General features: G+C 52.0%; 1 protein-coding gene across 1 annotated transcript in view; it reads right to left on the bottom strand.

Moving 5' to 3' along the window:
- Positions 1-2,167: 2,167 nt before the first annotated feature.
- Positions 2,168-16,044, bottom strand: part of LOC104654463 (cholesterol 24-hydroxylase) — a 43,681-nt gene continuing 29,804 nt past the window's right edge. The window contains exons 8-15 of the mRNA XM_010353668.2: positions 13,134-13,284; positions 12,895-12,957; positions 10,957-11,029; positions 8,142-8,226; positions 7,395-7,505; positions 3,972-4,060; positions 3,194-3,260; positions 2,168-2,912 (exon numbers count right to left, since the gene is read on the bottom strand). Coding sequence (XP_010351970.1) covers positions 2,742-2,912; positions 3,194-3,260; positions 3,972-4,060; positions 7,395-7,505; positions 8,142-8,226; positions 10,957-11,029; positions 12,895-12,957; positions 13,134-13,284 — 810 coding nt within the window. The 3' untranslated portion in view covers positions 2,168-2,741. The remainder of the gene's footprint in view (positions 2,913-3,193; positions 3,261-3,971; positions 4,061-7,394; positions 7,506-8,141; positions 8,227-10,956; positions 11,030-12,894; positions 12,958-13,133; positions 13,285-16,044) is intronic.

The following is a 16,044-nucleotide window of genomic DNA, read 5'->3' as shown; positions in this document are numbered from 1 at the left end:
AAGAAAAAAAGAAAAAGAAAAGTTTCTGAGCCCCACCCCAGAGGCTGATTCACCTGGCCCAGGTGGCTCCCCCATGCAGCCCGGACTGAGAGCCACCTGCCCCTCACAGAAAGCCCAGTCTATGGAAGAGGAAGTGGCTCAGAAAGGAAGGGCAGGATGGCCCCACTGGCAGTGACAGCGGGGCTGGGGGGTTCTGGCTTTGCACTTCCCAGCCATCTGGGATTCCTGGGGGGTGCAGAAGACAAGCCCAGGCCTGCAGGGATAGAGCATGCTGAGCCTGTGGAAGGCCACTGGATGCGAAGGACCACAGGTTTAAGTGCTGACTCCACTATGGCCCAGCTGTGGCTGTGGTCTTGACTTCCCCTTCTGTGAAATGGGGCATAGTTGGCTCCTGTTTCCTGGCAGGATTTGAAGAAATCATGGTGTGGAGGCTCAGGCTCAGCAACGGACGGATATTTGCCAGGTCAGGGGCTGGTCAAGCCGGGAACTTGACGTCTCCAGAGGGAGCTGATCCCTCCGGGCCCCTGCAGACAATGCTGGGTTGCGTCGCTGCAGTACTGTGGCCAGTGGCCTGTGGTCCTTTTAGATGGACTGTGAAGGAGGTGCTGTCCTATGGGGACCAGGTCTAGCCACAGCAGGAGGCAGAGGGCATGGACTGTGGGAAGCGGGGGCAGGCCTGTGGGTACTGATGAACCTCAGAGAAGGGCTGCAGAGGGCATGGGAGGGGGGCACAGCAGAGCAGGTCGGGGAACAGTGCCCGGCTGGGAGCTTGGGAACAGGATGCTGGGAGACAGCAGCATTTGGGGTGGCTGTGGGAAGAGGCTGCTTCTGGCCAGGGGTGAGTTTGATCTGGAGGCTGAGCCCGGGCATACCATTCTCAGAATGGGTGGTGAGTTTGGGGCCCCCCAGACAGAGAGCTGGAAATGGAGGGGGTGGAGGGTGCAGCTTGATGAGAGGTTGGCCAGGTACCCACGTGGTCAGGCGAGGTGCTAGGGGAGCAGGAGGACCCTCTCTTTGCAAGAACACTGCAGTTCTGGAGGCGTCTTGGGGGCCCAACCCTCTGCCCAGAGGCTGGGGTGTGCATTCTCAGGACCCACCTGGGCTGGGGAGAGGGGCAGGCTGGAAACCCAAACACTTGTCTCCTCCATTCTCAGAGCCACCCCAGCCCCACCTGTACTAAGCATGTCACTTACGCTCCTGAGTCTCAGTTTCCTCATCTGCTTGATGGGACCATCCCTTGGAGCTACCATTCAAGACTGCAGCAAGGACCGAAGGAGGCCGACAATGCACATCAGGGGCCAGCACACATCTGTGCCTTCCCTGTGTGGGGAGGGGTCTTTCCAGGGGGCACATGGCCCAGGCAGGGGAGAGGGCAGCTTTTTCTTTTTTTTAAGATGGAGTCTGACTGTCGCCCAGGCTGGAGTGCAGTGGCACGATCTCGGCTCACTGCAACCTCTGCCTCCCGGGTTCAAGCAGTTCTCCTGCCTCAGACTCCAAGTAACTGGGACTACAGGCACCCACCACCATGCCTGGCTATTTTTGTATTTTTAAGTAGGGACAGGGTTTCGCCATGTTGGTCAGGCTGGTTGTGAACTCCTGACCTCAGGTGATCCACCTGCCTCGGCCTCCCAAAGTGATGGGATTACAGGCGTGAGCCACCGCACTGGGCCACGAGGGCAGCTTTTTCTCTCTGCACAAAGACAAGCTCCCAATGACTGAAGGAGAAACTCAGGGCAGGACGTCTTCCTTGGATGGGCTCAGAGGACACGGCCCTGGGGAGGAAGGGATGGCTTTCCCCATCACCACCACGAGGGCTGCAGTCTTACCTGCCCTGCCCCGCTGCCAGGTCAGGAGGGCACCATGGGGCTCAGCTCCACCAAGCTGCTCCCAAGAGAGGCCCAGGGGCCTCCCTGACCTCTCAAATCCAGCTGTCAGAGCCAGTCACCCACCCAGTCCCAACCTCACACAGCACCCAGGGGCATGGCCATGAATACAGCACAGAACAGGTGGGTAACCTGGGGCAGTCTCTCCCAAGCAGCAATGTCGGGGCATCTCTGGGGCACCTGCGGGCTGGCAGCTTCCAGAGCTCTGCCAGCCTCCACATCTCCCCCTTTTCACAGATGAGCAAGCCGAGGCGAGAGCACATGGCCTGGTTCCAGGTCATTCATGCAGTCAACACACATTTATTGAGCATCGACTCTGTGCTGGGCCCCGGGTAGGCACAGGGGGCTCAGAGACGAATCACACACAGACCCTACCCTTGAGGCGCTGACAGCCTGGGAGGGCAATTGGTCACATCAACGGACACTCACAATACAGTGTGGTCAGTGTGGTGTTAGAGGTAGCACAGGTGACTGAGGGAGCACAGAGGAGGGGCCCCTGACCCGGCTGGGGGTGGCAAGGAGGGCTTCTTGGAGGAGGTGACACCTGAAGAGGGCTTTAGGGAGTGAGCAAGAGTTAGGGTGTCTCATCTGAGGAAGTGGCCTGTGCAAGGGCTCAGTGGTAGGGACAATGGTGGTGGCTGGGAGTTGGGCAAAGGCCAGTCCAGGAAGGGCCGTGGAGTCCACAGGTGACAGGGAGCGCTGAAGGGTGTGAAGCAGGCAGTTGGCAGAGGGCCCGCTGGAAGCCAGCGTGAAGGGTGGCCCAGGGGATGGGATAGGGAAGAAGGGTGGGTGGCCGTGGGCAACAGGTGGGCGGGCACGGCCCTTGCCCGAGGAGTCTCATCCTGCCTGGAGGCCCCCTCAGCAGGGGGGCGGTGGGGGTGTGGGCTGCCAGCCGCGGGGCCGCAGGGTGCACAGCACTGGGTCCAGTGGCTTGAGCGTGGCCTGCTCCTGCAGCCCGAAGCGCTGCCCGGGCACCAGCCGGAACTCCAGCCTTTGCAGCAGCTTTGCCATGACCACCTTTACCTCCATCTGGGCCCAGCAGACAAAATGAGGAAGGAATGAAGAAGCAAAGACAGAATGAGTGAGTGAAAGAGCAGCAAATGTCACAGCCCGCTCTCCTCCTGGAGAGCCTCCTGTGTTCGCACTCTCCTCCATGCAAAACACAGCCAGTCCTCTGGGTCTGGCTCTGCTGGGTCCCGAGCCCACAGCCCAGCAGCCCCAGAGCAGGGGTTCTGAGATGCTTCCTGGCTCAGGATGAGCCACCACCCCTGCAGCCACTCCTAGGCAGAACCACGCCCTGCCTCTCCTACCTGAGCAAACTGCTGCCCGATGCAGGAGCGGTGGCCCAGGGAGAAGGGGAAGTAGGTGAACCGTGGCCTGCAGGGAAAGAGAGGAATCACAAGGCCAGCAGCCCCAGACATCCCCACAGGAACAACACAAGGAAGACAGCAGTTAACCCATGTCTGGATGAACACAGACTTAGAGCCAGGGGCTGGGCACTTTGCATGCAAAGCATGAACCGCTGACTCTGCCAAGGGCTGGATCTGCATTCTCTCTTTTTCTCCTCCTTTTACCCTCCTGGAAGGAGCTTATGTTGTCCCATTTCACACGTGGAGAAACTGAGGCTCAGAGGGGCAAAGCAACTTACTCCAGGTCATAAATTTACATCCAGCTCTGGGCAGAGCCTGGATCTAAATTCGGGCAGGCTGTGGAGTCCAGCTTTTCCCACCATGGCTTTGGTACCTTAACGTGCTGACCCCCACAGCAACTTCCAGATGCAGCCACGGATGGTCCCATTTCTCAGACAGGAACCTCAAGGTTTGGGGAGGTGAAATCACCCAGCTTCCCAGTATTTGGTGCTGCTTGTGAGCATGGACTTTAGAACAAGACTGAGCTGGGGCCAGACCCCTGCTCTACCACTTGGGCGAGTTACTTAACCTCTCTGAGCTGTGATTTCCTCTACAGCCACCTCACAGGGATCTGGAAGGCTATGTGGGCTAAGTGGGCGCCTCTGGCTCAGACCAGAGGCCGCTGTGTCTGTCCTTCTCCCACCAGCCCCACTCATGGGCAGCTCGAGGAGGGACTTACTTGGGTGCTCCGGGGCCGAAGCGATCGGGGTTGAAAGTCAGCGGGTCCTCAAAGTATGTGTCCATCCGCCCCATGACATAGGTGCTGAACTGCGGGCAAAGGGTCCGCTCGTCTCTGGTTCCCAGGTTGTTCCCCTGGCACCTCTTGAGCCACTGAGGCCACCCAACAGGGCTACTCGGAGCAGAGTGGGTCCCACTCTCCTCCCCCCATGGCTTCACCCCCATCTAGGTAGGTGTCGATTGTACTGGCCCCCTAGAAAATCCCTTAAGAGAAAGAGCGAGGACAGCCGACTGTGCCAGCTGGGCTTACTGTGTCATCCTGTGCTGGGCACAGCCCTGTCGGGGAGCCATCATTATCCCCATTTTACAGATGAGGAAACTGAGACCCAGAGAGAGGCTCCGTGACTCACCTGAAGTTACCAGGCAAATAAATGGCCAAATCGGGATTCAAACTCAGATCTGACTCTGTGAGGCCAACTTCCTCTAGATCCTGAGAACTGTTATATTCAGTTTCTCTTCAACTCAAGGCCTGCTTCCGCAGGGGTGGGAGTGGAGGAGCTGCAGACCCCACCAGCCTTCCACTTGCATGTGTGGTGCCTCCTGAGTGGGGCTGATGCTCACTTTGTGTCCTTGGCCTCCAAACACTGGGACAAAATCTCCTGAGCCTGCTCCACCCCTGGTTCTCTGTGCTGGGGTCAGCGCAGCAGAGGGTGCAGGGAGCCCTGGAGCTGAGCTCCAGCAAGTGAGTGGGAGCATTAGGCACGGGGGCTGGGTTTAGGGCACCTGCGATGTGCCAGGGATTGTTGCCAGGCACATGATGTACATCATCCTACTGACGCTTCTTGACAGGCTGTGGCTTGGGTGCCATCACCACTCCCCTCAACCTAACAAAGAGGAAGCCGAAGGCCTGATGGAGATGACCCAGCCAGCCAGCAGCAGAGCTGGGGATGGAGCCCAGTCTGCCCACTCAAAGCCCACAGGGTGGCACCCCCAGGCTGAGAGGTAGCCACAGGGCCTCCCCTGCCAGCTTAAGGGGATCTAAGGAGATGGCCATTACGGCATAGTGGTATTGATACAGGGGTATTCAAAAGAAAGCTCGGCAAAACAGATGACAGAGTGGCCACAGATGAGGCTTGGATGGACGCTGGGGGAGGTGGGGCAGAGCCCTCGGAGGAGAGGGGCTGCGAGCAGGGGCTGGGGCTCCTCCTTCCTCATAGGTAAAAATAAAAAGGATCCTGTCATGGGCTGAATTTTGTCCCTAAGAAATTCATATGTTGGAGTCCTAACCCCCAGTACCTCAGTATGTGACTGTGTTTGGAGACAAGGTCTTTAACGAGGTGATTAACTTAAAATGAGGTACTTAGGATGGGCCCTAATCCATTAGGGTGTCAGGTTAGGACACCCTAACCTGACTGGTGTCCTTATAAGAAGAGATTAGGCCACAGACACACAGAAGGAAGACTATGTGGAGACGCAAGGAGAAGGTGGCTGTCTGCACACCAAGGAGTGCGCCCTCAGAAGAAACCAGCTTCCCAACACCTTGATCTCAGACTTCCAGCCTCCAGGACTGGGAGAAAATAAATTTCTGTTGTTTAAGCCAAAGTCTGTGGCACTTTGTTACAATAGCCCTGGCAAATCAATACAGATCGGTCCCTGCCTTGAAACCACACACAAAATCAATTCTAGGTAGCTCAACTTTGAAAAGAAAAATGTAAGTGAATGCCCTGAACTCAGGATAGAGAAGGATTTCTTAAACAAGGCAAAGCAAAAGAAGTAATTGTTAAAAATATTAAGACATGTAGATCATCAAAAACACATTAATGAAGACAAGCCAGAAAGATGACAAACATACCAGACAAAAGATGAACACATGAGTTTTTAAAGTAAAGCTCCAGGACCAGGCGCGCTGGCTCACGCCTGTAATCCCAGCACTTTGGGAGGCCGAGGCAGGTGGATCACTTGAGGTCAAGAGTTTGATAACAGCCTGGCCAACCTGGTGAAACCCCATCTCTACTAAAAATACAAAAATTAGCCAGGCGTGGTGGTGTGCACCTGTAATCCCAGCTACTTGGGAGGCTGAGGCATGAGAATTGCTTGAACCCAGGAGGCAGAGGTTGCAGTAAGTGGAGATGGCGCCACTGCACTCCAGCCTGGGGGACAGAGTGAGACTCCATCTAAAAATTAATAATAAAAATAATAATTAATAAATGTATGCTGTAAAAAAATAATAAAATAAAATAAAGCTTTACATAGCAATATGAAAAAACACACTACCCAAAAAGGGAAACTGGGCCCACGTCTCAGAGACAGAGAAAATAGGGTCAGATGCTCACTCTTACTGGTTAGTAATTAGGAAAGCACAAACCAAGACCACAGTGAAATACTTTTTTTAAAACACATATTTGGATGGCAGCAGATACAAAATTGAACCATGCTAAGTGTTGGAGACAATAAAGAACAGCAGGTGCTGTCCCTCACCACTAGTGGGCGTCTAAGTTGGTGCAGCCACTTTGGAAGACAATGTGGCATTAGTCTGTAAAGCTGAACAGTCGCAGGTCCTACAACCCAGCCCTCCCACTTCTGGGTACATGCCTGAGGAGCTTGCTCACACACTGCTCCCGGACACACAGATGGAAATGGCATCGTTGCTGTGGTGCTCATAATAGGGACAAACTGGGCACCTCTCAAATGCCTGTCACCTGAGAACTGATCAGCAATGGTGGTTGTTCCACGGCCCCATAGAGAAGCCTACACAAATCTTACCAATCTTTATACTGAGCCAAAAAGCAAGTCCTACAACATATTACTGCATAAGTGCACACAGGCGTGCACACACACACACACGAGGGAAGGGCAAACACACAATTCAGATTAGTGATTCCTTCTCAGAAGAGCAGGGAGTGACTACATGCTAGTTTCCTGGTTTGGGGGTGGGTTTAGAGGCTATTATACATGAATAAATGCCTGGATGAATAGATAAATGAACAAGTAAGCAAACAAAGAGACACAAGGTAAAGGAGGTCCGGGGAGAAAGCCGAGAGAGAAAGAGCTGTAAAGTGCAAGGAGGGAAAGAACCAGGACAAGTCTGGGTCATCTGTGAAACTGGGCACTTTCCGTATCTGCTCTTCGCCAGCTGTGTGACCCCAGGAAAGTGACCTAACCTCTCTGAACCTCAGTGTCCTCAGCTGTAAAAGGGGCACCTCCCTTCCAGAATGACCTGCTGTAGTCTTCTGCTGAACAGTGTGAGGAGGAGACAAAGCCCTCACAGGGCTATGGAGAGACTCCGTGAGAAAGAACAGGGCAGCCAGCAAGGCCCAGCGCAGTGATGGGAATGGGGCCACGGGCTCCCCTGGTGAGTCCCAAATTCACCACCATTGGGGCAAGGAGGCCAGCCCACCCCAGGGCCCCCAGGGCCTCCACCCACCAAGAGCGGGGTGTTGCCGGGGACTCTGACCCCATCGATCAAGGTCTCCTCTTCCAGCAGGCGAAAGGTGCCCCATGCTGGTGGGTACAGCCTCAGCGACTCTTTGAGGACCTAGAGAAGCCACAAGGAGAGATAACAAGAGAAGTCGGGAGAGGCCACAGATCATGCTGGGCAGTGGCATGCCTGGGACCCCTCTCTTTCCCACCCACAGGCTGAATGTATACCCTCACCCTGGCCTGGGTCCCAGGCCCCTGGGACATCAGTCTCACCATCACGTGGCAGATGGAGAAACTGAGGTCCAGAAGGAGAAGGGAGCTGTGCAAGGCCACAATGGCAGAGCTGGGACCAGGAATCAGGGCTCCCACCATTCCAGAGAGCCACAGCAGAACCTGAAAGGCCTCCTGCTGTGCTGCAGCGGCTCGGGGAGGTGCTGCTGAGCCTGACCCCACCAGGGGAAGCTTAAGGTTCTGGAACACTCCAGCCTAGCCGGGAAGCACAAATGCGGCATGATTTACTAAAGGGCCAGTTTCCAAGCCAAGCTGAATACTGGGGTGACCTGGGGAACTCCTTGACTCTGACATCATTAGTCTGCGGCAGCCTGGGCCTCGGGATACTTTAAATGTTCTAGGGGAGTCTCCTATGCAGAAAAGTTTGAGAACCACTGTCCTAAAAGGTCCAGGGAGGCAGCAGGCCTGATGACATGAATCACCCACATCTGCCCAGAAGCTTCCCTCCTACTCCCCACACCTGGGACAGGTACTGCAGTCTCCCCAGGTCCTCGAAATCCAGGTGCCTCTTAGAACCGATGACCTCATCCACCTCGGCCTGTAGCCTGTGGGGTAAGACAAAGACAAGTTCATCTCCAAAGGGAGCCTTTCCCCAACTTAGCTTTAAGAAGGAGACATTGGAAGGAATGGTGAAGACAGACGCATGGGGCTCCCGATCCACAAACACTGTTACTTTTATTTTTATTTTTTGAGACAAAGTCTTGCTCTGTCGCCCAGGCTAGAGTGCAATGGTGCAATCTTGGCTCACTGCAACCTTCGCCCCCGCCCCCAGCCCCCAGGATTCAAGCAATTCTCCTGCCTCAGCCTCCCGAATAGCTGGGATTACAGGTGCTCACCACCACACTCAGCTAATTTTTGTATTTTTAGTAGAGACAGGGTTTCACTATGTTGGCCAGGCTGGTCTTGAACTCCTGACTCCAGGTGATCCACCTGCCTCAGCCTCCCAAAGTGCTGGGATTACAGGCATGAGTCACCATACCCAGCCCAAAGACTGTTAAAGAGATCCAATGACGGCCACATCCAAAACAGTGCCCAAACCATTGGGAACCATGTTCCAGGGGCCCTAAAACATCCACCCTTTGTGTCTGATGTTTGGGATTGGCTGTAGGAAACCAGACTGGCCAACATGGTGAAACGCTGTCTCTACTAAAATACAAAAACTAGCCAGGAGTGGTGGCGGGTGCCTGTAATCCCAGCTACTTGGGAGGCTGAGGCATGAGAATCACTTGAATCTGGGAGGTGGAGGTTGCAATGAGCAGAGATAGAACTGCTGCACTCCAGCCTGGCAACAGAGCAAGACTCCATCTCAAACACAAAAGTATTGTCGAGGATGTGGACAAATCAGAAAGAACCCTTGTGCACTGCTGGTGGGAATGTAAAATGGTTCAGCGGCTATGGAAAATGATATGGTGATTCCTCAAAAAATTAAAAATAGAATCACCATATGATCCAGCAATCCCACTTCTGGGTATAAACTCAAAACAACTGAAAGCCGGGACTTAAAAAGATACTTGTATACCCATCCTCATAGCAGCATTATTCAAAATAGACAAAAGGAAGAAACAACCCAGGTATCCACGGACAGATGAATGAATATGCAAAATGGGAGAGATGCTTCCAATGGAACATTAGTAAGTCTTAAAAAGGAAGGGAGTTCTGACACATGCTGCAACATGGATGAACTTGGAGGACATTATCCGAGTGAAATAAGCCAGTCACATAAAAGACAAATACTGTATGAGTCCACTTACATAAGTCAACTAGAATAGACAAACGCATAGAGACAGAAATGGAATTGTGGTTACCGGTGGTGGAGGAGGGGAGAATGGACAGATTTTCAGTTTGGGAAGATGAAAAAGTTCTGGAGACGGAGGCCAGGAGCAGTGGCTCATGCCTGTAATCCTAGCATTTTGGGAGGTCAAGACGGGTGGATCACTTCAGGCCAGGAGTTTGAGACCAGCCTGGCCAACGTTGCAAAACACTATCTCTACTAAAAATACAAAAAAAAAAGGTGTGGTGGTGCACACCTGTCATCCTAGCTACTCTGGAGGCTGAGGCAGGAGAATTGTTTGAACCGGGGAGGCAGAAGTTGCAGTGAGCTGAGATCACACTCCAGCCTGGGCGACAGAGCAAGACTCTGTCTCAAAAACAAAAAAAAAAAAAGAAAAAGAAAAATAATAAATAAATAAATATTAAAAATAAAAAAAATAAACAAAAAACAGAGGGGGATGGCATTCACAATGTGAATGCCCGTAATGCCACTAAACTGCGTGCTTAAAGACAACGAAAATGTAGAATTTTATGTTATATATATTTTACCACAATTTCAGAAAGAGTGGATTTGGGAGGAGGTTACAATCAGGTGGGCAATGCTGTGACAAGGCGCATGGGGAATAAAAGCCAGCTATACAACCAGGTGACAAAAAAACAGCGAAGCTGCCCATGAGTAGGTGAGAAGGCGCTGAGCAGGCACTCAGCAGTTAACAGTGAATTGGCTCTGGGTGGGTGGGTTACAATTATTATAACTTTTCTGCTTTTCCCAGATTTTTTATATGAAATGCTTGTTACTATTATACTTACTTTTAAACCCAAGAACGATCGTATGTTCACTTCCGCCCTTATATGCTGCTGATGACTAATAATGGTGATTGAAGGCCTGACCCCACCTCCCCAGAGCTCCCACCGAGCCCCTTGGTGCGTTCTGAGAGCTCTGACACTTGCTTCAGCCACTCCATGCAACTGTCCTGGAGGGAGCCTGTTTGTATTTAAGGAAACCAATGGCCCAACTCAAATGCCACCTCCCCAGGGATGCCCTCCTTTGTCTTGCCATCAGAAGACAAGCATGCCTTTGGCACTTTAGCAAGGATTCTGCTGCATCATCACTGCCAGGCTCCGGCCAGGCACTGGGTACACTGTGGGGAGGGAAAAGGCCACGGCCCCGCCCTCCTGGAGCTTCCGGTCTCATAGCTGAAATAGACGTGATGAAATAGTCCCGGGGAAACACATTCATGAGTTGGGAGGAGGCTCAGAGGGGAAACATGGGTGGCTCCTTTAGGGATCTGAGAAGCCCTTTCTAGAAGAGGAGTGGGAGGAGGAGGCACGTTCTCCAGGGGAAAAGCAGGGAGAGCGTTTCCAAGAGAGGGAACAGCACATGCCAAGGCCCGGGGGAAGCAGGGCATGTTGAGGGGACTCAACCATAGGAGGTAGGGACAGGTGGCCCTCAGGAACAAGACATCAGACAGACCCCTTTGCCAGTCCCAAGATCACCCCCATACCTTGCCACGATCTCCGGCTGGCGAGACAGCTCCATCACCGTGAATGCCAAGTGGTTGGCAGAGGTCTCATGACCTGTGGGAAGGGTGGACAGTGGCTGCTCTACGTGGGGCCACAGGATGAAGGAGACAGTTTGTCTGCCTCTATGCCAGCCAGTGCTGGCAAGTAAATGGCATTTGCCCCCAGGCATCTGGGTCTAAAAGCCCCTTCCTTGAACCATCGTCTGGGTCTCACTTGGCCCGGGGAGGTGCTCACCTCTATTTTGGAGAAGAAAAAGTGGAGGTGGAGAGGAATGGGTCTCTGGTCACACAGCAGGGAGAGTAGGGAGGGACACAATTCAAAGTCGGTGAGCCCAAGGCCTCTCCTTCCCATGCTGCAGCGCACACACAAAGGCCCCTCATGACCCTGAGGTTCTATGAGGGGTGGCGGACGTTTCGGGAGGCAGATTTTGACTTCTAGCAGGCTCTGGCCAAGGTGATAAAGTCAACCTCTCCAAGTTAGCCTGAGAGGCAACAGACATGAGTTTACTCTAAAAGGAGTAGGTGGCTTACCAGGTGGCAACCACTGACCAGCCAAGGTGCTTGAGGGGCTCTGCTTGAATGCAGAAGGACCTGTACGTTACAGCAAGTCCAAACTGGGAAGAAGGGCCCAGCTCCCAGGGTGTGGAGGTGGCCAGTCACACAGCCAGCAGAGCCCTCAGCCGGGGAGCGGGGTGGGAGAACAGAGCAGCCCTGGCCCCAGCTCTGCATCGCTGGTTGTGACTGTAGGAGGCCACTTCCCTCCTCAGCTCAGTTTCCTCACAGGCAAAGGGAAAAACAGACACAACCCACCCTGCCCTCGGCCAGTCCCCCATAGCATCTGGACGCGGGGCTCAGGGATAGACTAGAGGGATGAGACGGGATTAATACACCCTCTTTGGAAGGCTGGATAGAAGCCTGGAGAGTTCCTCAAGGCCCCCATTTTACAGATGAGGAGACTGAGGCTAGGTCTGTCCAGAAGCCTCATCTGGGACCTGAGTTTCCAGCTGCAAGAACAGGACCAGCCATTGGTTCCGCAAATCCCTTCTATCCACTGCAGGGAATGGCGCCCTGCAGCCTTGCTTTAGCACTGGCCATTTCTAATCTCCTGGGCATCTGCAAGCGCTTCTCCCACGTAAAGGGCCTTCCTCCATGCCGTTCACCTGTAGACCTCTTCGTCCATCAGTACTTGTCTCTGTCTGTCCACCTCTGCCATTGGACTAGGAACTGTCCCTCATCTTGTTCACCTCCATCTTCCCAGTGCCTAGTGTCAACCATTTGTTTGTGTATTTCATTCAATGTTCGTGGGAACCTACTGCACTGGGCCCTGGCAGAACAGAGGTGAGCAAAACAACCTGACCCTTTGCTCATCAAGTCCGGTGGGGAACAGACCTCACTCAATTACCACAAATAAATTAACAGCTTAACACTATGAGATGGGTGGTAGGGAGGAGCTCCAGGCCTGCAGCCAGCTTCTAGCTGAGGGCCTGAGGCAGCCTCCGTGAGGAGGAGGCATGTGAGGGCTCGCTGACAGGTGAAGAGGAGTTTTCTAGGTGAAGAACCATGTTCAGGAAATATCTGATGAGCAAACGAATGAAGCTGCTTAGCATCTCTTTTTGTGCCAGTCTAATGCAGGCCTCCCCACAAATTCTGAGTGAGGGGAAGCCTGCGTTCACACAGCCAAGCTCTCTGGAGCTGAAAGGCCAGCTTCACACATCCCCACAATTGCCAGCTGCATTACTAGGTCAGATGCCCCCAAGACAGCAAGAAGTGGTTTCTGCTCCCTTTAGCCCAGCCCCCTAGTCCTATGGTGAGCTCTGCTCAGATAGCCCCCAAAATCCCAAAGAGTTGGGTTTCAGGGATCCATGGTCTGCAGTATTCCTGCAGAGCTCCAGGCCCTTGGTCACCACTAAAGCTACAAACCAGCAATGAAGAAGGTGACGAAGTTGTCCAGCAGACCCTCATCGTCCTGGGCCCCCTCTTCAGCTGAAAGACAAGGAGAGTCTCAGTTCCCAGCAAACATTTGCTCCCTTTCCCCACAGCTCATAAAAGAACTAACTGTGTTTCTCCTCTGAAGCCAAACAGAGCCAGAGGCGATGAATCACCTGGGGGACGTCCCGGCCCATCCCACCCTCCCCAGTCTGCAGAGGGGGACCTCGCACCTTTGAGAATCTGTGTGAGGATGTCGGCAGGAACCTCCTCACCCCTCTTCAGGGCCTCCCGGCGGCGCTGGACCCAGTCCCTGCCCACCTGGCGCAGGAAGCGAATGCTCTCCCGGACCTCCCGGAGCTGCTTCCTCTTCCCTGGCAGGAACTAAACAAGAGTTTCAGCTCCAGATGGCCAAGTGAACATGCATGTTCCCTCTCCCCTCTCCCCTACCACCCTGAAATGACTTTAGCGGCACTGGCGAGCCGGGATGTCAGTAGAATGTGAGAAATTCTAGAAAAGATGAAGCAGCCAGGGAGACTGGATCAAGATGGCAAACTGGGCCCAGGCCTCAGCCTCCCTTTCCTGCACCAAATCCTTAGCAGTGGTGGGTGGGATGGCTTAAAACATCCACGTAGCCCTGCAACGTAAAAAGGGACCCCTGATGGGTGGAGGCAGTTAGGCTTGCATCGAAGGAAGAAATCCCAAGCAGAAGGAAGTAGAGTGCAATCAACTGCCAAAAAGACAGGGCGGTATTGGGGTCTGCAAGCTCAGAGGCCTAGGGAACAAGAGGGGGCCCTGAGATGAACTCAGCTATCACCTTTCCCCTTTTTTACTTCTTCATTCCTGGGATAAGGAGGTGATATGTGGAGCTGCAGCTGCCATCTTTTTAAAAAATCTCTATATTTTAATTGATATATAATAATTATACACATGTATGGGGTGCATGTGATATTTTGATACACGAATACAATGTGCAATGGTCAAATTGGCATATTTAGGATATTCATCACTTCAAACATTTATCATTTGTGTTGGAAACATTTCAAATCTTCTCCCTATTTTTGAAATACACAATACCTTGCTGTTAGTTATAGTCACTCACTCTGCTACTGACACTAAAACTTATTCCTTCTATATAACCGTATGTTTGTACCATTAACCAACTTCTCTTCCTCCTCTCACTCACCCTTCCCAGCCTCCAGTAACTATCATTCTACTCTTTACCTCCATGAAATCAACTTTTTTAGCTCCCACAAATGTGGGAGGACAGGCACTATTTGTCTTTCTGGTCTTGCCTTGTTTTACTTAACATAATGATCTCCATTTCCATCCAGGCTGCTCCAAATGTCAGGATTTCATTCTTTCTTATGGACAAAGAGCATTCCATGTGTATATACACCAAATTTTCTTTTCTTTTCCTTTTTTTTTTTTTTTTTTGAGACGGGGTTTTACTCTTGTTGCCCAGGCTGTAGTGCAATGGTGCGATCTCAGCTCACTGAAACCTCTGCTTCCCGGGTTCAAGGGATTCTCCTGCTTCAGCCTCCTGAGTAGCATGGTGCCTGCCACCATGCCTGGCTAATTTTTTTTTTTTTTTTTTTTGAGACAGAGTCTCGCTCTGTCGCCCGGGCTGGAGTGCAGTGGCTGGATCTCAGCTCACTGCAAGCTCCACCTCCCGGGTTTACACCATTCTCCTGCCTCAGCCTCCCTAGTAGCTGGAACTAGAGGCGCTCGCCACCTCGCCTGGCTAGTTTTTTGTAGTTTTTAGTAGAGACGGGGTTTCACCATGTTAGCCAGGATGGTCTCGATCTCCTGACCTCGTGATCCGCCCGTCTCGGCCTCCCAAAGTGCTGGGATTACAGGCTTGAGCCACCGCGCCCGGCCAATTTTTTGTATTTTTAGTAGAGATGGGGTTTCACCATGTTGGCCAGGCTGGTCTTGAACTCCTGACCTCAGGTGATCCACCTGCCTTGGCCTTCCAAAATGCTGGGAATACAGGCATGAACCGCTGCGCCTGGCTACACCAAATTTTCTTTATCCATTTGTCTGTTCGTGAACACTTAGGTTGACTCTATAGCTCGGCTATTGTGCAGGTGTCCCTTTGATATACTGATTTCTTTTCCTTTGGATAAATACCCAGTAGTGGGATTGCTGGATCATATGGTAGTTCTCTTTTTAGTTTGAGAAACCTCCATACTGTTTTCCATAATGGCTATACAAATTTACATTCCTGCCAACAATGCGTAAGAGTTCCATTTCTCTCTATCCTCACCAGCATCTGTTATGTTTTGTCTTTTTGATAATAGCCATTCTAACTGGGGTAAGATGATATCTCACAGATTTGCATTTATCTGATGATTAGTGACACTGAACATTTTTTCATATACCTCTTGGCCATTTGTCTTTTGAGAAATGTCTATTCAGATTCTTTGCCAACTTTTTAATGGAATTACTTGCTTTTTCTTGTTGTTTGTATTCCTTGTCAGATGGGTGGTTTGCAAATACTTTGTCCCATTTAACAAGTTGTCTCTTCATTCTGTTGTTTCCTTCACTGTGCAGAACGTTTTTAGTTTAATATAGTCACATTTGATATAGTCACATGTCTTTTTTTTTGAGATGGAGTCTTACTCTGTCAGCCATGTTGGAGTGCAGTGGTGTGATCTCGGCTCACTGCAACCTCCGCCTCCCGTGTTCAAGTGATTCTCCTGCCTGTGCCTCCCGAGTAGCTGGGACTACAGGTGCCAACCACCATGCCTGGCTAATTTTTGTATTTTTAGTAGAGACAGGGTTTCACCATGTTGGCCAGGCTGGTCTTGAACTCCTGTCCTCAAGTGATCCCGCCTGTCTTGGCCTCCCAAAGTACTGGGATTCCAGGCACGAGTCACCATGCCTGGCCACATTTGTCTATTTTTGTTGTTGTTGCCTGTATTTTTGAAGTCTTAGCTATAAAATGTTTGCCCACACCAATGTCCTGGAGCACTTCCCCTATGTTTTCTCCTAGTGTTTTAAATTTCAGGTCTTATGTTTAAGTCTATTATTATTATTATTATTATTATTATTATTATTATTTGAGACGTAGTCTCGTAGTCTTGCTCTGACACCCAGGCTGGAGTGCAGTGGCACAATCTCGGATCACTGCAACCTCCA

This window comes from Rhinopithecus roxellana, chromosome 5, assembly GCF_007565055.1.
Source record: "Rhinopithecus roxellana isolate Shanxi Qingling chromosome 5, ASM756505v1, whole genome shotgun sequence".
NCBI lineage: Eukaryota > Metazoa > Chordata > Mammalia > Primates > Cercopithecidae > Rhinopithecus > Rhinopithecus roxellana.
The sequence above is the reverse complement of the archived record's forward strand: the minus strand, read 5'-3'. Positions and strand labels throughout refer to the sequence as shown.